We start from the raw sequence: 22011 nt of genomic DNA on the forward strand, positions 1-22011 counted from the left end.
CACCTGTTCCATCTCTGCATGTTTGTTTTTTTACATTTTAAACATCACATAAAAGCAGGAGTGAATGCTACATCTGTTTGTGTGCAAGAACAGTTACATAATGCTTGTGTAAACATAGATCTAAACTAGGGCTGGGCGATATATCGAGTTTTTTAAAAATATCGATATATTTTCATACGAGATATAAGATGTGACAATATCGTTTATATCGATATAGTCTATGTTACGTTATAATTATACTTGTGGAGCCGCAGGTTTGCCTCTCTTTCGTCCACTTTTGTCTCTACGCTGCGTTACTCGGCCTCGCCTCTCCTTCACTGAACACAACTCCGCCTCCCCCATAGCTTCACCTGCAGGCAATGACAAGATGAAAGCGGAAAATCTCCGTTAGCGAGTTACCGTGCGTGGGGCTGGACGGTGTCAACGTGTTAGCGAGCTAACCGCGCTAACGAGCTAACCGCGCTAACGACATGCAGCCCGGAGGAGCTGCACGGCCTAAAATCCTTTCATTTTCTCAGAAATCGACAGTGCACCTTATGTATGAATTCTGGTTGTGCTTACTGACCGCGAACCGATTTTATGTGGTACACAGCGCTCAGCAATCTGTCAAAAAATGTTTTAATATGACTTTGCTAAGCTACGGAGTTGCACCGCTTGATGGATTGTCAGAGGACTACGGCTACCGAGGAGGAGCCTCGCGGAGTGATACGTGTTCAGAGACGTGGTGCAGCTGTGAAATCTGTCTCTTTGTTATTACGCTCAGCATCTATTAGTTTACATTTTGACTGCACAATTGTGAGCTTTTTGTTATGCACAAAAACAACATTGTTTTCTTTTATTTATGGACCATGATTATTTAATAAATGCTGATAATTTATTTTTGAGTAATTTCTTCATGTACATCTACGCTGTATGTAAATAAAAGTGCCCGTGTGACAGCTGGGACACAGTGTGACTAAGAACTCTCTTTTTGTTCTTAACTTATGGCTTAAAAAAATAATAATATCGAGATATATATCTTATATCGCCATCCAGGTAAAAAATATCGAGATATGAATTTTGGGTCATATCGCCCAGCCCTAATCTAAACAGACGAAATACCTTTTTGGTCTCTCAGCACCGTTTCAACCATTAGTGCCAAAAAGAAATGATTTTGTTTGTCGGATTTTGTTACCATGGAGTCATCTTGTATTCAAAGACAGCTAAACTGGATGTGCTTTAATGCTTTTACGGTGCTCCCAGAGGCCCCTCTCTCCTCTCAGACCCTTACTCAGGAAGTATGCCCTGGATCCTGATGGGAGAACCAGATTAGCTCTGCAAATGTTTTGGCTCTATTTTGTTTGTTTATTTGTTCTAAACTAATTATTGAGAACTTTGACTGGGCAATTGGACATCCAGGGACAAACGGCCTCATTTTGTCTCTTAATGATAGCTTGATATTTGGACTGGCCTGAACTGAACTGTACTTTTAATTTATAGAAAACAAAGTGAGTTAATTAGTTTTTCTTTGTGTGCTGGAGTGACTTCACATTTTGTCATGTACCATTTTAAATTAGTTGCACAATATAATCTTTCTGTTTATACATGTATATCTCAGTCATAAATGTAATTTAAAGACAATCACAAGAATAACCTTCTACACAAGAAGGTTAATTTACATGAGGCCATATTTAAAACTGTTTAAAGTTTTATACGCAGAGCCAAAACACCATCAGCTTGGAACATCAAGTCCTTGCACTTTTTAAGATTTCTGAGCCCCATCAGGCCTTTGGACCCATAAAAGGCAAAAATGTTTCAGCAATGATACGTGGAATTTCATTTATGACATTCTTCCTTGTGGGTGGATGCACTTGTGTTTAATTGCTTTGTATGCTTTGTGGTATTGTTTTTACAACAATCTATTATGGGCCGCTTGCATCTTAATGATTTTTAGTGAAAGCACTTTTTAATGTTGTGACTGGAGACTTGTGTGTGTGATTTTAAGCTGTTAATTAGTTGGGAAATTACACAGAGTGACATTTCTGTCACAAATTTCATATACTTCCTCTGTGGATGGACATGCACCGTTTTACCATGTCTGAAATCTGGTGAAGGCAAAAGAGGATTCAAAAGCATGACTTTTGAAAGTGAAGGTTAGAGTAATCAAACAAACAAAAATAGACTAAGGGTAGACTAAATAAGTGGATCCGGATGACCAAAAAAAGGGAACTAAACTTGAGGAATAGGCTTGAACATTAGAGAAACGTTGGATGGCAGACAAGAAGATCCAAACTAAATACTACAAAGAGGAATAGATAACAGGACGCAGGTGAAGCAAATCAAGATACAGACAGTAATTACAGTGTTATTAATACAAAATACCAAAACAGTTTCAAACCTATTATAACAAAATTAAAACGGCTCCAGTCTGGACTTTTATTTGTGGGTTTGATTATATCTTAAAATGATTCCTACTGTATCTTCTGGTTGCTGAGTCCTGATGAATGTATTATTTATTGTATTTCCCTGATTGCTCCATATAATAGTAAAAACGTGCCATGGGAAATAGTTGGGATGCTAAGAAATTTTTGGCATTTCAGCTTCACAAGGTCACCAGTTTCTTTTGTCTGCTGTTCAGTATATTTTCATGAAAAACAGACTGATGGGACAAGAATATTCACTATACTTCTGACTAGCTTAGGGCTCAAAGTTATAAATTTTTTAATGAGGAACGCCAAATATTTAGCCTTCCTGTCTGTTCTTGTAATTTTGATTTGTCAATCTAATAAAAAAGGGTGTGCAATTCATTTTCTCAAGGGGCCTCAAGTTCTCAAGAAACTGGAACTGCTGTGGAAGATCACATTAATATGCTGAACTCTGCTCAGTGTTAATTTTATCACTTTTGTCCACAGTCCCAGTTTCTCATGGGGCCCCCCTGGGAAAAATGATTGCCCACCTCTTCTTTAAAAGACGATACTACTTCCCTGATATTCAGTGACACATGTACACTTGTAAAATGTAGAAAAAATTTATGTTTTTATGAAATTAAATTCCCAAATATTAGAAATGCGGCCATCCATTCTGTAATCGTTCATACCCTTTCAAATAATCTTATAACAGCAAGTGAAACCTGTGCTGCTTACTGTGGATAAGCCGGATGAGACAGCTTGATAAACTATCAGGAAAAAAATCCCAACAGAATTTGCTCTGCACTAACAGCTGCCTGCAATAGCAGCCTGGATGTCATATATCCTTAGCAGACCTGAGCAGGACTGAGTAATTACACTCCTCTTTATGCTGCCAGGCCCTAACACAGTGAGCATCCAATGCCTTTTATGGACCCATGACCGAGCATGTCTGTGTGTTCTGGCTAGTGGCTGATGGCTCTGGGATCATTCAACTTTATTTGAAGTAGCCAAGTTCATTTTCGGGGAATAAATTGCATCGTCTCGCTTATGTTTAAGTAATTAGATGCCTTTCAAGCATACAGTAGCACGTTTTAGATTTTTGTCTAGTCTAAGAGTCGTTGTCATATAACTTTCATCAAGTTATCAGGTATATAAACGAATATAAGAAGTATATTAACATGAAGTATCGGGTCACATTCTAAGAGCTAGCTCGGCTCTAGTGGAATGGTTGCATGAAATACTCCCTCCTGTCTCTTCGGGTGCATCTTAAAACCGATTCTTATATAGTGCCTTTCTAGTCTCCCAGAGTACTCAAAGCACTTTGTACAACATGCCGCATTCACCCATTCACACAAGCACTGTCTTCTATGTTTTTAAATGCTTTCTAACTAGCATTCACACACATTCATACTCCAATGGATTCATCGGAGAACAACTTAGGGCTAATATCTTGCCCAAGGATATTTGACATGCAGACTAGGGGGAGTCAGAGTTCGAACCCCCAACCTTCCGATCGGTAGACGACCTTGTTAGACTTAACTAGAGTAACTCTGAATGAGTTAAATTTGGAAATCTTATAATCGGTCTCAGACAACTTTCTTCCCTTATGAACAACAGGTGAGTAGCATCAGTATGCACAAATAAGAAAAAGGGTAATAAATCCCTTTTAAAATAACCTTTTCCCTGAAACTGTGTAGATTATCACAGGACCTGTGTGTAGTATACAGTCTGAACAATAACATTATGCTTTGTGTCAGGCACAGTTATCTCTGCAGCACATGATTTCCATTCAATTAAACTGGGTTACTGAAGTGTGAACAGAAACCTGTCAGTATTGCTTATCTTCATTGTCCTCTCTCCTTCTCTATTTCTTTTTCAATCCCACTGTAACTTTTTCCTCCCTAGTGGAGAGTCTGGTGCTGGGAAGACAGAAAACACCAAGAAAGTCATCCAGTATTTGGCTGTTGTGGCCTCCTCGCACAAAGGCAAGAAAGACAGCAGTGCTGTAAGTATCTGTGTAAAGAAACCATGATAGTTAGGATCTGTCAGCCAGTTCCCTCACTCTTAATGACATAGGAAACTACCCAGTTTAATCCTGTATATTACCATTTCCTCCAAATAGCAACATGCAGGATCACAGTTGGCTTACGTGAGTAAAGGGGAATGCCCGGAGTGTGTTTTTCTGTGTGGTTTTCATGTGTGTGTTCCTTCTTTAGGTTAGAAAAGTGCATGAAGATTGATAGTGTCACTGTTGCCCCCGAAATACCTGTTTTTCTACTGATTTTGCTTACACCAAAAGTACAGATGCCAAATGTTACTTTCCTTCTGTTAGATGGTGTTTACCCTAATATTCATCATCAAACAAAGTTTATTAAGGCTGCATGATCATCAGATTACTGAATCTCAGTCACATTTCAAACCTTGTGTTGTTCAGTGGCAGATATCCAGTTTTGCCTTCTCCTCAAGCGGTCCATTACGTTCAGTTTTTTGACCTCCATCTTCTTTAGACACCCTTTCACTGCCAGTGGAGATTATATGCAAGCCTCCCCGACAGTGAAAGGGTCTCTCACAGATCACAGTGTGAGCATGCCCTGTTTTTACCTATCAAACACCAGTCGCCCCCTTCCTTCCTTCCTTCCCTCCCTTACTTCCTCATCCGACTGCCAGTGGGCCTGACGTGGGCCGTGAGGCTGTCCTGTAACTTTTACTTTGTGGAGTTTTTAAAACTCAGTTTGGGAAACTCTGTTGACTTTTAAACATTGTGACTTCACTAAAATCAGCAACAAACTTGAAGCTTTCACAAAAAATAAATAAATTATTTTAACGGTACTTCAGCTCAAACCTCACAAGTTGATGTTGCTGTTCTGGTGCTCGGGTAATAATTGGAAAAAGTCAGTCAAAGCAACGCTTCCCTTTGGCTCTGACCCTGCTCACTCAGAAGGTCTTTGCTCCCAGAGGAATAATTATCTCTGGACACTGTCCTCTATAGGACCTTGAGGCTCCCATGGACTGCCTGTGCAGAAATAGCATTGGATTAAACTCTTTTTTTTCTGCTTTCTCTTACTTCCGCTCATTCTCAAGCACTTTTTTAGCAGTTTCTCCTAATCTGTACTCTTAGATATTTGTATTTAAACTATGTCTCAAGGATCAGTCTTTCCCACCAGCTGTAACTTTCTCTTTCATGCTGTCTTGCTTTGCATCTTTTTTCCTTTTCTATTTTCTCATTTTTCCTTCAGAGACTTAAATAAACAGGACCTTCTTCTCTGCTTTGCCACCTCTGAACTGCATCTCATCAGCGGGTCTGTATCCTCCTGTTTTTTTCTTACATATAATATAAATACTTGGCTTTTAATTGAGGACACAACTTTTCCCAAATTAAAGCATTTTTCTAAGAGGCAAATTCCAAAATTATTTTAGTTCTCTTTTTTAAATTTTCCCATGTTCCTTTGAAATGTCTATATGTCTGTTTGGTTTGCTAAAGCAAGCTTAAAATATCTGTCAAAATATCACTAGTTTTGCCAAATTTCACATAAAAATACAGTATGAAGTGAAATAATGTGAAAACCGGGAATATTACTTCAATTCACATTCAGTCAGTATTGGCTACATCTTTTACTTATTATCCATTATTTCTATTTTTAATTACGGCTGTGGCTGACCTCCATATTTGTCAGTGAGTTCCAAAAACAGTCCTCTAATATATGGAAAAATATATATCAGCATTAGTAAAAACATCTGTAAACCACATATTTTGAAACTGAGCTTAACGAATTCACACAAGTTGGCAAACAGCTTCACATGGCTATCGTTTGTCTTCATTATCTTTGTGCTACAAGTCGTGCTCCTTTCTCTTCTTCCTAGCTTTAGCTCACTTACAGTGTTGCTAAGGGAGGTGTTTTTAAGCAAGAGAGGTTAGGTAGAAGTCTACAGCGCCCGACCTGGATACAGACTAGGACAGACCACTTTGATCAGGTGGATTAACTCAATGCAGAGTGACGGGGTGTCTGCCTCATTTACTGACTATCGCCCAGCTCCACCTGCATCTACAGTCTCTGCAGTCACGCTGGAAGCAAATCGCATCTCCAGTAGGATGTTTCTGAATCAGAATCATTTTGATTTGCCAACGCACTGAATAAAAAAAACTTTGTTGGAATATTTTCACAGCTTTTCAGCTGGTATTTGGAAGCCTGTGACCCAACATAACCCACCTCATCCATCTCAGCCTCTGATCTTCATCATCAACAACAGCTTCTCTGGATTTTAACAGTTTCTCAGAACTGATGGAGGAGTGTTTTGGTCATGTCTGTGTTATGTAATCCATCCAGTATTCATCAGAAAATCAAAGAAGACTACAGTGAAATTATTATATTAACCTTTTGTAACTTGATATAAATGTACTTGTCCAAATATTCATTGTTTAGTTAGGACCCGCGCCCTTCGTCTTGTTTTCTGCCTTTTTTCCCTTGTCACTGATGATATTCTGGTAGACCTACGCTAACCTATCAATACTGACCCTATACTACTTCATCCCCACCAAACTCCAACTCCACTGCATCACAAGCAGCGAATCAGTCCTTCTTAGTCACATTTTTCTGTGTTGCTGTCATCACTAGGGGGAGCTGGAGAAGCAACTCCTGCAGGCCAATCCTATCCTGGAGGCCTTTGGAAATGCTAAGACCATCAAAAATGACAACTCCTCAAGATTTGTGAGTTTTGTGAAGTTATAGAACGCATTGTTTAGATGTTTTCTTAGTTATATTTTTTGCACGTATCGTGATCTCACTTCTCATTTATCTCTCTCACAGGGAAAATTCATCCGCATCAACTTTGACGTGACCGGCTACATTGTTGGAGCCAACATTGAGACTTGTATCCTTTTTACTTTTTAATCTTAGACATATTATTTTTACAGTGAGAAGACTTTTTGTGTTGCCTTTCATCTGCACCAAAAGTTAAATGCTGTGTGCTGCTTTTTGATTTCAAATAAGTTATTGCAAAGTTTATCTGCTGACAGCTTTTGAATAACAGTTTATTTCAGGCCATTATAAATCATCTTTTTCCTATAAAAGGCGTTTTTTTAGGTATATAATTCAAACTTGCATCATCTATGAGATTTTTAAAACAATGACTGCTAGCTTTGTTGCTAATTACTTAATTACTTATTACTATTACAATTATTACAATTACTTATTAATCACTTGGATCAACTGTTTAGATTGTTTAAAGTCACAATAACCTCAGAAAATAAATGTTTGGCTTTAAATCAAGAATTCATACACTGATTACTGCAAAAATTAACACTAATATCTGATGACAGTTTATTTTTAAACATAATGTCATACTCTTCTGGACATTTTTCTGTCATATAACTTAGGAATAAAATCAGGGCTTGTGAAAATATTTCACATTTGGCTAGATACTGAATAGGTGGCACTCATTCGATGACATTTTGGAGAGAGATAGATTATTAGATCATTAGAAACTGAAACTTGACTGGCTTGTAAAAAAAAACACAAGGCATTAATTATATTCTTCCTATTTAGTTAAAACAAGAATTATCATTTAAGGCTGAACAGAGGTTTGTAAACTAAATTGCCCCTACTCACAAATGAGATTTTTATTCTTTAACAGTTGCTCTCAGATCTGCTGGAGAAGTCTCGCTGTATCAGACAGGCAAAGACAGAAAGAGCTTTTCACATTTTCTACTACATGATTGCTGGTGCCAAGGACAAACTGCGCGGTAAGATGATTATAAACCCAAAATATGTGTGTGATTTCTTTGATGCTGCTGCTCAGCTGTTAGCAGGGCTTCTTTGACAGTGTGTTGTACATATCACCGTCATGTGGAAGTCTCATCTGGAACTGGAGGAAGGGGAAAAGGAAGTCACTTCTGGTCTTCGTTGACTGTCATGCATGTCACAATTTATCCAGCTGGATTATGAAAATGTTTTTTTAAGGTCATGGAGGAAAAGAATTTTCTCAAACTCTCAAAGAAGATTTTCTTCCAACTGATGTTTAACCACAATAATCAAAATAAAGCTGAGTAAAGCGTTCCTGCATGTTATTTATGACCACTCGTGCTATTTTCTCACGAGAGCAAAATCTTCATAAAAAGTTAAGCCTCACTGATTCACAGATTACTGACCACAGAACGATGATGATGATAAGTCGCTGTTTTTCTTTATTTTCAGAGGAGCTACTTCTGGAGCCCTTCAGTAATTACCGCTTCCTCAGCGCAGGCCACGTCCAGATCCCTGCCCAGCAAGACGATGAGATGTATGAGGAAACCATGGAGGCCATGAATATCATGGGCATCACAGAAGAGGACAGAATTGGTATCAGCGTAGTAATAAGCATAGCATTAGCATCGCTCTAATACTGTCGGGTCTTTACCTTCTGAATCTGGACTGTTGTTGTGAATTTGCATTGAAGAGGCAACATTCATTTACATTTAAATCAGAAAACAAGCTGATTTTGGGGAAATGTTCCAGCAAACAAGAAGAACATTATTATTAGTGTTTCCCCGTGAAGTCAACCACTTGATTTCCTTGTTCCAGATATCCTGAAGGTGTGCTCCACAGTGATGCAGCTGGGAAACATTGAATTCAAGAAAGAGAGGAACCAGGAGCAGGCAACCATGCCAGACAACACTGGTTAGACACAACTTCTTCCTGCCATTAGAAATCCCACTAGGGGTTATTGACTTTTACAAAGCCAGCTGTAACTTTAAAAATGTATTATCTATAGCAGCAAGAACACCTGGGTGAAATAATATTGTGTCCAATATGACAAAATTTCTGTCTTTGTAGCTGCGCAGAAGGTGTGTCACCTGCAGGGCATCAATGTGACAGACTTTACACGAGCCATCCTCACCCCTCGCATCAAAGTGGGCAGGGAGGTGGTGCAGAAGGCACAGACCAAAGAGCAGGTACTGCAAGGAGGAAACTGTTTAAAAACACAGGAATAACTGTGTGTTAATCACAGTCTGGTCTGTGTTCTTCTGTGTGTCTGTGTCTGTTAGGCTGACTTTGCTATAGAAGCGCTGGCCAAAGCTGTCTTTGAGCGACTGTTCCGCTGGATCCTGGGCCGGGTTAACAAAGCCCTGGATAAGACTAAACGCCAAGGAGCCTCCTTCCTGGGAATCCTTGACATTGCCGGTTTTGAGATCTTTGAGGTATAGATCATCACACACTGTAAAAAAAAATTGTAATATAAAAGAATTTTACTGTGTATTTTCCAGTTTTGTACTGTTCTTCTAGAATATCATTAAATTTACATAAATAGACTGTGATTTTACATTTCAAATGTAAATTAATGTAAAATCACTGTAAATGTAATAAAACATAATTTTCTTGTTTTTTAAATGTATTTGTCTGTACATATGCATATTTAGATTATTAAAATACATTCACAAATGAAAAAGGCAAAGTCCCATGTAAAATTAGGACAACAAACTGTATTGTCATTACTGGAAATAACCGTATTTTCATGAGAAAGTTATTTTCTGGTATTATTTTGGCGCCCCAGCTGCCAGAATATTACTGTTTTTTTAGGATTTTTTTTTTTTACGGTGCAGAGCGCTTGGAAAGATAGTGGATGTGATATGCATGTCTTCATCTTTGTGTTCTGGCTATTGCAGGATAACTCCTTTGAGCAGCTGTGCATCAACTACACCAATGAGAAGCTACAGCAGCTTTTCAACCACACCATGTTCATCCTGGAGCAGGAGGAGTATCAGAGAGAAGGCATCGAGTGGAACTTCATTGACTTTGGCCTTGACCTCCAGCCCTGCATCGAGCTCATTGAGAGGCCAGTAAGTGTTAATAATAAATAACAGCATCAGTTAAATCTTACACAGCCTCTTAATCACATAAATATTCTCTGCAGAACAACCCTCCAGGCATCCTGGCCCTGCTGGATGAAGAGTGCTGGTTCCCCAAAGCCACAGATATCTCCTTTGTGGAGAAACTTTTAAACACACAGGGCAACCACATGAAATTTGCCAAACCTAAACAGCTTAAAGACAAAACAGAGTTCTCCATTCTTCATTATGCTGGGAAGGTGAGAATGATGGCAGTTAGGAGAAGGGAAAAATGTTCTGTCTTCATAATGTTTATCTTAATTTGAAGACAATCATCTTGCATTCTCATGAAAGCTCACATAACTTTGTCGTCTTGCTGTTTTAGGTAGACTATAACGCCACAGCCTGGCTGACAAAGAACATGGACCCTCTAAATGACAACGTTACAGCACTGCTCTCCAATTCTTCTAACCAGTTTGTCCAAGACCTCTGGAAAGATGGTGAGATGCATATGATTTTATTCCGTCTCATAAGTTTATTGTAAGCCACTCTGAGACAAGGACCAAACTCTCCTCAGTGATAAGGCATAAAAACAGCAGAAGCTTCTGCTGCCACAACTAAACTAGATTTTCTTCTTTACTGAAATCCTAGAAATGTTTTTCTGCACATTTTGCCTTTGTCTTTGGAGAAACTTCTAGGTTAGGGCTTCCTAGCTTGCCCTAAGAGGCACTCAGAAAAGAGACTATTTATCTAGGAAGTTCACTTCCCGGTTAAATAAAAGGGAAAAAAGAAACCTTAGTGATTGTTGAACTATTTTGGAGCCACAACTAAAGATATCACCTTGATTCTTTCATATTGATTTTTAGATGGGACAACTCAGATTTATTTTACCTTAAGAACATTAAAGCAAATCTGACGTGTACACAATGAAACAAATTACCCGAAAGCAACACACACATTTTACCTGCTTTTATCCATATGTTTGTCCCACAAAAGATATGCAATTAGATTCTTAAAACTGAAATAGGCATTAAAGCAAAGACAAGCTGATTTTACACACTGTTTTGTGTTTTTCAGCGGACAGAGTCGTCGGCCTTGACACATTAGCTAAGATGTCAGACACCTCCGGCCCGAGCGCCTCAAAGACCAAGAAGGGAATGTTCCGCACAGTGGGGCAGCTCTACAAGGAGTCTTTGGCAAAACTCATGACCACGCTGCACAACACCCAACCCAACTTCGTCAGATGTATCATCCCGAACCATGAGAAGAGGGTAAAGACAATTAGCAGCAAAACTACTAGACTAGCAATAATAAAACATAATTTTAGAGGTGGTTGCTGGTGGTTAATGATCAATTAATCACGCGTTTGTGATTATCAGCACTTGGCTGCTATCTATCCTCTTCATTTCCTATACCTTAAATGTGTACTTAGTATTTCACAGGATGGTGTAAAACCCTATAAGAACTTTTTTTTCACATGACTATAGATGCATATTGAGAGGAGAGCTTTTTCATCATCATATAAATTAGCAATTGATCTCACTCCATATGTGGCCGTATTTCTAAAGTCATGAAAAAAAACACACACACATAACATAGACAAAATGAATTTATTACTAACCGGTCAGCATAAGCGAGTTATACTGTATGTATTTAGTTTTTGAAAACTTTATGTAATAAAACTGCAATCCTGCTCTACTCAGGCAGGGAAGCTGGATGCTAACCTGGTCTTGGAGCAGCTCAGGTGTAACGGTGTGCTGGAAGGAATCAGGATCTGTCGACAAGGCTTCCCCAACCGAATCGTTTTCCAGGAGTTCCGCCAGCGGTCGGTCTAGCTACTACTATACTATTTCAGTCAAAATTTCTCACCATATTAAGTGTAACATCTCTCTGGCTTCTTGCAGTTATGAGATCTTGGCTGCTAACGCTATTCCCAAAGGTTTCATGGACGGAAAACAAGCCTGCTGCCTCATGGTTAGTTCACAACTTCAAAATTGTCATCCATGTTCAATAACATTGACACACACCAAGGTAGAATTATCCTGTGTGACAACTTAATATATCACATCATTTACTGATCTCCTGTCTCTGTAGATCAAGCATCTGGACTTGGACCCCAACCTGTACAGAATCGGACAGAGTAAAATCTTCTTCCGCACGGGAGTGCTTGCTCAACTAGAGGAGGAGAGAGATTTGAAGATCACTGTGATCATCATTGCTTTCCAGGCCCAAGCTAGAGGCTTCCTGGCCAGAAAGTATGAAAATTGAAGCCCCCCCTTTAAAGCAGTTTATTTGTTGCTGTTATCACCGTAAATAAAACTTTGCATGTTGCACTATGTATTTTTTTTTTGAAGGGCATTCGCCAAGCGACAGCAGCAGCTGACAGCTATGAAAGTGATCCAGAGGAACTGTGCTGCCTACCTCAAACTAAGGAACTGGCAGTGGTGGAGGCTTTTCACAAAGGTCAGCTAATCAGTCTCTAGAAGCATATAAATGCAACAAAACCATAGTACATCTGTGTGTTTTTTGAGAAAGAAACTTTCCAGATACTACAAAATTATTTTGAAATGACAAATTCTGCCTTTTCCTTCTGAACAACAGGTTAAGCCTCTGTTGCAAGTGACCCGACAGGAAGAGGAGATGGGTCTCAAGGAAGAGGAGCTACAGAAAGCCAAAGAAGTTGCCACAAAGTTTGAGTCAGAGCTAAAAGAAATCACCTTGAAACATACACAGGTAAGGGATTAAATGCGCATCAATGACACAAACCTTGTTTTGCTTTCTTTTAATGAATCCGTTCAGCGTTGATTCGATAAAGTTTCCAGTTATGGAGAGTCTGCTGATTCTGCCTGTCTGTCAGATTGTGGAGGAGAGAAACGCACTGCAGGAGCAGCTTCAGGCAGAGACAGAGTTGTATGCTGAGGCTGAGGAGATGAGGGTCCGTCTGGCGGCGAAGAAGCAGGAGTTGGAGGAAATCCTCCATGAGATGGAGGCGAGGCTCGATGAAGAGGAGGAGCGTTCTCAGGGGCTGTTAGTGGAAAAGAAGAAGATGCAGCAGCAGATGCAGGTCAACATGTCTGTTTCGCACTGTTGTTCAGTTGGAGTTGTTATTGCTCGGGTAGCTGTGCTTTCACAGTGTGATAAAGCTGCTGGAGAAACTGAGGGTTCAGTCTTTTCATGCAGGAGTTGGAGGAACATTTGGAAGAGGAGGAAGACGCTCGTCAAAAACTGCAGCTCGAGAAGGTTACCTGCGAGGGAAAGATCAAAAAGCTGGAGGATGATATTCTGGTAATGGAGGACCAGAACAACAAGCTGCTGAAGGTAAGTACTGGAAATCAGCATTTTTCAAAGTAAGTCACTTGGGAAACTAAATACATCACCGGCTTTGTGATGTTTTTGTAGGAGCGAAAGTTGCTAGAGGAGAGAGTTGCAGACTTCAGTGCTAACCTGGCAGAGGAAGAAGAAAAATCTAAGAATCTTACTAAGCTCAAAAATAAACACGAATCCATGATCTCTGAATTAGAAGGTAGTCACCTTGTATGCATTTGTAACGGTACTCATATCACATTTCTCATACACATCATTGAGTGGTATCTCTCTCGCACTAGTCCGCTTGAAGAAAGAGGAGAAGACCCGTCAGGAGCTGGATAAAGCTAAGCGCAAACTGGAGGCGGAGTCAAATGACCTACAGGAACAGATCGCTGACCTGCAGGCCCAGATCGCTGACCTCAAAGCTCAGCTTGCAAAGAAGGAGGAGGAGTTACAGAACGCCTTAGCCAGGTAGTGTCAGACTGGTGTATTTATTTCTTCAAAACAACACTAAGTTCTATCAGTTTTAATAGTTTAATATACTCTTGATTCTCACAGGTTGGAAGATGAGTCTGCCCAGAAAAACAATGCTCTGAAGAAGATCAGAGAGCTGGAAGGACACATCTCCGACCTGCAGGAGGACCTAGACTCTGAGCGGGCTGCCAGGAACAAGGCCGAGAAGATCAAACGGGACCTTGGGGAGGAGCTGGAGGCCCTCAAGTCTGAGCTAGAGGACACTCTGGACACCACTGCCACACAGCAGGAACTAAGGTTACACAAATATGTATTCAGAGGAATTTATAAAGTGTATATACATTCACCTTTTAGATGATGAAGCTATCTTAGAGAAGAAAAAGATGACTAACAAAACATAACCAAAAAACAAAATGTGCATGCTTAAAAAAATACCTGCATTATCCATGTATCTGCCTACAGAGCCAAACGTGAGCATGAAGTGACCCAGCTGAAGAGAGCCATTGAGGAGGAGAACCGGACCCACGAGGCTCAAATACATGAGATGAGACAGAAACACACTCAGGCTGTTGAGGAGCTCAGTGAGCAGCTGGAACAGTCAAAACGAGTAAGGCCACTATTTTATGAATCATTCTTAATACCCAGCTGTCATTAGCTTTTTATTTCTTTAATTTCGTATTGAGGATTCTCTTTATTTTCCTCTGCTCAGGTCAAGTCAAACCTGGAGAAAGCAAAACAAGCTCTGGAGAAGGAAACGTCAGAGCTAACTATGGAGGTACGCTCACTGACCCAGGCCAAGCAAGATGGGGAGAACAAGAGGAAGAAGCTAGAAGGTCAGGTGACGGATCTTCAGTCCCGCTTCAACGACAGCGAGAAGCAGAAGGCTGAGCTGACAGAGCGCTGCTCCAAGATCACTGTAAATCACTTTCACTAATTATTTAACAACTGGAAAAAAATGTGAATCATTAAAAAAAGAATGCCACAAAACTACGCTTGAAAAAGTAACAAACACATAATTTTTATTCCTGTACAGATTGAACTGGAGAGTGTGACAAACCTACTGAATGAAGCAGAAGGAAAGAACATCAAACTGAGCAAAGACGTGGCCAGCCTTACCTCCCAACTCCAAGACTCTCAGGTAACCGAACGTTTACTCTTAACATGTTGTTAATAACACCACACAAACATTTAGTCTTTGCTGTGACGATGAAATATATTAAACTTTAGAACAAACGCACTGACTACTGAACTCTTGTGTCTAACAGGAGCTGCTGGCTGAGGAGACACGCCAGAAATTGCAGTTCTCCACAAAGCTGCGACAGGCGGAAGACGACAAGAACAGCCTACAGGAGCAGCTTGAAGAGGAGATGGAGGCAAAGAGGAACGTGGAGAGACACGTGTCCACTCTCAACATCCAGGTCAGAGGCCGAACTCTGTTGATTAAGACTTTAAGAGAAATTGGCGGGAGCAAAATAAAGATAATATGATGGGAAAAAACTGGAGCGATATTGGAGTGAAGGTTTACTGTAAGCTAAAGCTCATAACAAGAAAACACTCTTGTACCATGTAGAAGATTCCTCTCTGTTACATAACAGTTTTGCTTTGTGTGCAGCTATCAGATGCAAAGAAGAAGATGGATGAAATGTCAGGCAACATTGAGCTGCTGGAGGAAGGAAAGAAGCGTCTGCAGAGAGATTTGGAGGCAGCGAACACTCAGTATGAAGAGAAGGCCTCAGCATACGACAAGCTGGAGAAGACCAAAAATCGTCTGCAGCAGGAGCTGGAGGACACGCTGATGGATCTGGACAACCAGAGGCAGAACGTTTCAAACCTGGAGAAGAAACAGAAGAAGTTTGACCAGGTCTGCTAAACCAGAAAACAAGCTTTTAAAATATCATTCATGGGATTGAGCCTGTTTTTAGAATTTCACAGTTAATTGTAGTCAAGATTGTGACTTTATTATATAAGATTATATGCACAGTAAAACAGATTTGTTAAATTCATAGTTATTTGTTTCTTTGATCTCCAGATGCTGGCCGAAGAGAAGAGTGTCTCCAGTAAATATGCAGACGAGCGAGACCGTGCTGAAGCTGAGGCCAGAGAGAAGGAGACCAAAGCTCTGTCCCTGGCAAGGGCTCTAGAAGAGGCTCAGGACTCCAGAGAGGAGCTGGAGAGAGCCAACAAGGCCCTAAAAGCAGAGATGGAGGACCTGATCAGCTCCAAGGATGATGTGGGAAAAAATGTTAGTGTTGGAACATCTTTCACTCACTTGGCACTGGTCAATAGATCTGCAGGCTGAAAGTCTGTAGTTACAGGTATATGTTTACAGTGTCTAGAGCTTTCCAGTTAATTTAAAATGTATTGATGGAAGGTCCATGAGCTGGAGAAGTCCAAACGAGGCCTGGAAGCCCAGGTGGAGGAGATGAAGACGCAGCTGGAGGAGCTAGAGGACGAACTGCAGGCGGCTGAGGATGCCAAGTTGCGTCTGGAGGTCAACATGCAGGCTCTGAAGGCCCAGTTTGAGAGAGACCTCCAGGGAAGAGATGAGATGGGAGAGGAGAAGAAGAGGCAGCTGGTCAAGCAGGTAAATAAAAGCCTTCATTCTTATACCAGAAGGATGTGAATGATTTATTATCAAAGAATGCTATTTCAGCGTCAGTAATCATTGCAATGATTCACACTGGCTGCAGGTCCGTGAGTTGGAGACGGAGTTGGAGGATGAACGTAAGCAGAGGGCCACAGCAGCAGCAGCCAAGAAGAAGCTGGAGATAGACATGAAAGATCTGGAGGGACAGATCGAGACAGCCAATAAGGGACGTGATGAGGCTATCAAGCAGCTCCGCAAGCTCCAGGTCAGAGCAAAGGACACTGAGAAAATTCAGCACAGAAGAATTTATATAAATACTGTATGGGTCTTTTAGTTTTCACTGTAATTTTTTAGATGCATATTTACATTAAAGCATATGTTGTAGTGAAGGTTTTTATTTTAAAGGTAAAATGTTTTTGGATTTTTTTTTAACTTGGAAGCAAACACATGTAAAACTTAACTTGTTGTTTTCTTGAAATAAACTTGTAGATATGTAGACAAACATCTTCTTAAGGGAAAATTCCCCGGTTTTGGCTAGTAACTGTGACTTTAAAGGGAAATGTCAAAACACTAAAATAAGATATGATCACTAAGAGAAGCACTTGAAAACAGGACTTGGTATCATCAAACACAGATCATCTGCCTCAAGTATCGTAAATATACTTGAAACATTATCTGATGTCTTTTCTCTGTTTCTCTTCATCCCTCCAGGCCCAGATGAAGGACTACCAGAGGGAGCTGGAAGATGCTCGTGCTGCTCGAGAAGAGGTGCTGACCACCGCAAAGGAGAGCGAGAAGAAGGCCAAGAGTCTGGAGGCTGAGCTCATGCAGCTACAGGAGGTAAGGCTGTCGATTCCTAACAAGGCAAGAACCTCTCTGGGAGCCGGGGCTCAAAATAATGAATGTATGTGTTTGCAGGAACTGGCTGCAGCTGAGAGAGGACGGAAGCAAGCAGAGGCTGAAAGAGACGAACTGTCCGATGAGCTGGCGAGCAACAATTCTGGAAAGTAGGTGTAGAGTTCACTCTGTTGCTTTGTCTGTGAAGTGAACCATGAAAAAAAGATGGTGGCATTTCTTACCATGCTCTCTGTGCTCAGGTCAGCCTTGTCAGATGAGAAGCGTCGCCTGGAAGCTAAGATCGCCCAGCTAGAGGAGGAGCTGGAGGAGGAGCAAAGCAACATGGAGATCCTCAATGACAGGCTGAGGAAGAGCACACAACAGGTGATAAGACTGTAGCAGACATGATTCATGAAGTGTTAAAGCACTGGGCAGAGTTCTCATCCCTCTCTTTGCACGTACTCCACCCACAGGTGGATCAGCTGAACAATGAGCTGCAGACGGAGCGCACCACCTCCCAGAAGAACGAGAGCGCTCGGCAGCAGTTGGACCGCCAGAACAAGGAGCTGAAGGCCAAGCTCCAGGAGATGGAGAACCAGGTCAAGTCCAAGTTCAAGTCCTCCATCTCTGCCTTGGAGGCTAAAGTGGCACAGCTGGAGGAGCAGCTGGAGCAGGAGAACAGGTCAGGGACACATAAACACAGAGCATACCGTATGTTTGATGAATAAAAAAATATTTACTTTTTTTGGTGGTTTTACCTTCTTTAAATTGTATCAGCTGTACTCATATTCATTTCCTCTTAACTCTTGTCCATCTTGTCTCAGGGATAAGCAGACAACTGCCAAGAATATGCGCCAGAAAGACAAGAAGCTCAAGGACCTGATGTTGCAGGTGGAAGACGAAAGAAAACAGGCAGAGCAGTACAAAGACCAGGTACAGTCACGGAAACGTTTTTGTGCACGAACAAGAAAATAAATGCAGCTTTGATTGTGCTTGTCAGTGCCGAGTTAGCATATTCGCTTTGTTCACTCACCAGGCGGAAAAGTCAAACACTCGCATGAAGCAGCTGAAGCGGCAGCTAGAGGAATCGGAGGAGGAGTCTCAGCGTGCCACAGCAGCCCGCAGGAAGCTGCAGCGGGAGCTGGATGAAGCCACTGAGGCCAACGACGCCATGACCCGCGAGATCGGCTCTCTCAAGAACAAACTCAGGTAGGATAAAACGCCAAAGGGTCGTTCTGCTGATGGAGGTGATGTTCACCTGCTATTTCCATGATGCCACAACAGGACACAGACATTGCAGTAAGAGGTTGGGATGCTGTGTAAAATGTAAATAACTGAATGTAATGGTTTGCAGATCAGTTTAACCTGAAATACTACAAAGACAACAGGCTAGGTCTCCATGGTAACTTAGGTTTTAACATGACATAACCTGGTCGGTTTCAGAGTTTTGGCTTAAAATCAGCTGGAGGAACCACATTTTTATTATTACGTTTTTTTAAACCATGCTTTGCTTGCAGTATAGACTCTGTGGTGAAGCACTATGTTTTTATATACATACCTTACTAAAACCCCTGAATGAAGCTCAACTGTACACAGCACTATGCTCATCTTATTTGCAGCCCGAGTGTTAGTGAGGTCTTTATCACCAGCTCCTTTGGTGGTACTCAATGTATCTAATTTTATGCAGAGCAAGTAAAGAAGCTAAATGGCACCAGCCCCCCTCCCTTTATATGCAAGAACACTCAGAGCCTGAAGCAGAAACTCTTTCACTTGAAAGTTGACTGTTAAATAATTTTCATGGTACCAGTTACCTCTGAATGAGGATTTAGGTTTTGTCGAGCCAGCTAACACAAAGAAACTCTGGCTTCGCTGAACTTCCTTCGTAGTAAAACCCTTGAGTCTCAAACTGTGCTGTTGGAAGAAGGAACTAAACCTGTTAAACATATTTTTGACATGATTCTCGCATCAAAATTTAAAAAACTGTATATTTGAAAAGCAAAATTAACAAAATTGCTCAGTTTCAAAAATCTAAATGTCGTCTTTTCTGCTTCTTTCAATCAAACAGGCTTCGAGTTATTTGCAAATCTTAGCATTCTGCTCTAACATTTTATAAAGCATCCAAACTTTTTTGTAGCCACAGTTGTACACAAACAACAGTTTACAGATTTGCCAAACTGTAGACAGGTTAAAGCACATTTATTAGTTTTAAATGCTCTCAGTTAAGCTACATTTCAGTGCTACAGAGCATAATTAATGTCATTCAAAGGGATGTAAATGAACACTTGAAGCATTCACATTCTTTCTAAAGTTGATGAGCGGAAACAAAACAATCATGTCCATCTCTATTCCAGAGGCAACCCTGAACCCAAGGAGTAACGCAGCAGGTATCTCTGCACCTAAAAGTTACCCCATCACTATTTCTCATTAACATACCATAACTTTTCATTCCCCGTGCACACCCTTAATGCTCTCATTTCTTTCACTGAGCCTAACTGAGGGAAATGTGGCTATCAGAGATGTAACTGAAAAATTCTGAGTCCCAAGTCATATTGCACCATTTGGTTTCCATTGTACCCATTTCCTGGGGTCATATTTTTCCTCAGTGCTTGGTTTAACTGCCGTAAACCAAACTCATTTTCCTGACCAAGGAGTTAAAATGAGTTACAAAGATAACCAGCGTGCTTTACCCGTAACCGAAGCACAACCTGTACATTCTGTACTTCATCAACGCTCCTTTTGCAGTGTGCAAACACCCAACTGGTTTTCAAATGAACTTAACCAACACAGAGCCTATTGCATCCCCTCACTGTGACAATGTTTCTTTCTGTTTGTGTCTTGTGTACTTTTTTGTCCTATTTTAGGCGTGGAAATGAGCCCCCCTTTAGCAGCACACCTCGGCGCATAGGCGGAGGCCGAAGGGTGGTCGAGGATGCCTCAGAGGAGGACACCGACTCCCAAAGCGACTTCAATGGAACAAAGTCCGCTGACTAAGGGACTTTTTAAAAAACCATATATGAGAAATACTGTTCAGGGCAAAGCCTGCCACTTAAAACAAAGAAAAAGCCTATTATGCTATCTATCTGTCCTCTTGTTTCAGAGCACCTTTTCTTGACACAAAAACAATCAGGACATGATTTCAACTTAGTGGGGTCGTCTAGTGGTTATGCTTTTGTGTGATTTGCTGTTTTTTTTTTCCCTTTTCTATTTTCACTGTTTTGTTTTTTTTTACTGCACTGACACAAACATAGGAGCCTCTAATTAACACCCACTTAGTACTTAAAGCAGTGACAAAGTGTAAATCTACAGATGTAGAACTATTATCAGTTACCGTCGTCCTGTTGCCTGTGACTGCTGTTATTGTTCCAGAGCACCACTCTAGGGTTTCAGATTGGATGCATAGACAGATATTTCAATCCCCAGTCTGCTTCTAGTCAGCAGTGTTGTTTATTACCCCCCACCAAGGAAAAACATTTTTAGCTTCCGTCATATTATTTGTGCCTCTCATGTGTCCAAACCTGTTTAGAGACGCGGTTTATGAAATGTTTGAGGTCAGACAAGGTTTTCGGTTACTGTTAACCAGAAAACTGAGTCACATATCAACATGGAGCACTAAGCAACGCTCAGATCTTCTTTCAGTAGCTTTCCTCTCTCCAGATTTACTGTACTTAGAAACAAAAAGTCCCTGATCACCCTAAACTAAGTCAATCTCATTTTATAATTTTCTTTGTATTCAACAAATGTTTACATGGCACTTTTTGTATCCATTACCTGTTGAACCACCTGCACAAGAAATAAAGAAAAAAAAATAGTTTGACTTTCTCCTTTTAATGTTTCTGTCTTGGTCAGTAACTCACTCACATTATTCACATCTGCTCAGTTTAGTAGAAAAAGAAAAAACGACTGCAAACCAGCAGGACGAAAGTTGGGTATAGTACCTCAGGCACAAACAGTTTAAAGTCAGCATACAGAAGCAGCTGCAGGCGTCCTAAACAAAGAGGCCAGTACACAGTGATTACAAGGATTACAACTGGAAGTAGCTCAAGGAAGATTAAAGGGGACCAGTTATGCTTCCCTTTACTTTCTGTCACACTTATAGACGAAACAAGGCCAAAGTTTCAAATCATGAGGTCAGCATATGTGTTAGGATTCCCTGTGAGTCAATATTTCTAGTTCAAGCCTGCTCTAAAGACTATTTTCTGTCTACTCTGTATGTCGTTAAAGAGGATATCCTTAATGTGTTCATTTCAGTGAGGTTCAAAACTTCCGTTTAGGAGGGAGCAGACATAAGAGAAAAAAAAAAAAAGCTGGCCTAAATTAAGATCTACAATAACTTGTTTCAGGCAGTGGATAAACTCGGACTGTAAAAAGGTCCTGAATGAGACAAATGATGATTATTTTTAACTGTGTGACCTTCATAGCGCCTCGGTTACACTCAAGAACATTAATATGACTGTAGAAACAAGCATTACAGGCCCCCTTTAAACTGTCCTGCAAACAGGAGGACCTCCAGATTTCAGATGTTACAAGTTAATTCCTACACAAAGGCTACAGTGCAGTATACAGTGATAGCTACTGTATAAAGGTCATATTTAGATATGCAACTTTAATATTTGCTTAAT

At 40.6% G+C, this 22011-nt stretch overlaps 1 protein-coding gene across 4 annotated transcripts in view; it reads left to right on the forward strand.

Moving 5' to 3' along the window:
• Window positions 1-21172, forward strand: part of myh11a (myosin, heavy chain 11a, smooth muscle) — a 34149-nt gene extending 12977 nt beyond the window's left edge. Inside the window, exons 5-43 of one of the 4 annotated variants that reach the window (XM_085355134.1) lie at window positions 4293-4392; window positions 4510-4536; window positions 7001-7093; window positions 7193-7256; window positions 8029-8127; window positions 8579-8722; window positions 8945-9040; window positions 9197-9315; window positions 9409-9561; window positions 10027-10200; window positions 10275-10448; window positions 10574-10688; window positions 11266-11459; window positions 11892-12013; window positions 12093-12162; window positions 12283-12443; window positions 12543-12651; window positions 12790-12921; window positions 13046-13252; window positions 13369-13506; window positions 13588-13711; window positions 13794-13965; window positions 14053-14265; window positions 14431-14575; window positions 14678-14884; window positions 15002-15106; window positions 15234-15386; window positions 15581-15829; window positions 15998-16210; window positions 16340-16552; window positions 16659-16820; window positions 17267-17395; window positions 17474-17562; window positions 17653-17776; window positions 17866-18074; window positions 18217-18325; window positions 18429-18601; window positions 19744-19776; window positions 20254-20317. In XM_085355134.1, the coding sequence (XP_085211260.1) occupies window positions 4293-4392; window positions 4510-4536; window positions 7001-7093; window positions 7193-7256; window positions 8029-8127; window positions 8579-8722; window positions 8945-9040; window positions 9197-9315; window positions 9409-9561; window positions 10027-10200; window positions 10275-10448; window positions 10574-10688; window positions 11266-11459; window positions 11892-12013; window positions 12093-12162; window positions 12283-12443; window positions 12543-12651; window positions 12790-12921; window positions 13046-13252; window positions 13369-13506; window positions 13588-13711; window positions 13794-13965; window positions 14053-14265; window positions 14431-14575; window positions 14678-14884; window positions 15002-15106; window positions 15234-15386; window positions 15581-15829; window positions 15998-16210; window positions 16340-16552; window positions 16659-16820; window positions 17267-17395; window positions 17474-17562; window positions 17653-17776; window positions 17866-18074; window positions 18217-18325; window positions 18429-18601; window positions 19744-19768 (5305 nt within the window). In that variant the 3' untranslated portion in view covers window positions 19769-19776; window positions 20254-20317. Of the gene's footprint in view, window positions 1-4292; window positions 4393-4509; window positions 4537-7000; window positions 7094-7192; window positions 7257-8028; window positions 8128-8578; window positions 8723-8944; window positions 9041-9196; window positions 9316-9408; window positions 9562-10026; window positions 10201-10274; window positions 10449-10573; window positions 10689-11265; window positions 11460-11891; window positions 12014-12092; window positions 12163-12282; window positions 12444-12542; window positions 12652-12789; window positions 12922-13045; window positions 13253-13368; window positions 13507-13587; window positions 13712-13793; window positions 13966-14052; window positions 14266-14430; window positions 14576-14677; window positions 14885-15001; window positions 15107-15233; window positions 15387-15580; window positions 15830-15997; window positions 16211-16339; window positions 16553-16658; window positions 16821-17266; window positions 17396-17473; window positions 17563-17652; window positions 17777-17865; window positions 18075-18216; window positions 18326-18428; window positions 18606-19743; window positions 19777-20253 lie in introns of those variants that run through there. The other 3 variants (XM_085355132.1, XM_085355133.1, XM_085355135.1) reach the window with 3 other exon arrangements.
• The last annotated feature ends 839 nt before the right edge of the window (window positions 21173-22011 follow it).

This window comes from Diplotaxodon limnothrissa, linkage group LG6 (genome assembly GCF_057381915.1).
Source record: "Diplotaxodon limnothrissa isolate DT_005_m linkage group LG6, D_limnothrissa_male_GT1.1, whole genome shotgun sequence".
In the NCBI taxonomy this organism is placed as follows: Eukaryota; Metazoa; Chordata; class Actinopteri; order Cichliformes; family Cichlidae; genus Diplotaxodon; species Diplotaxodon limnothrissa.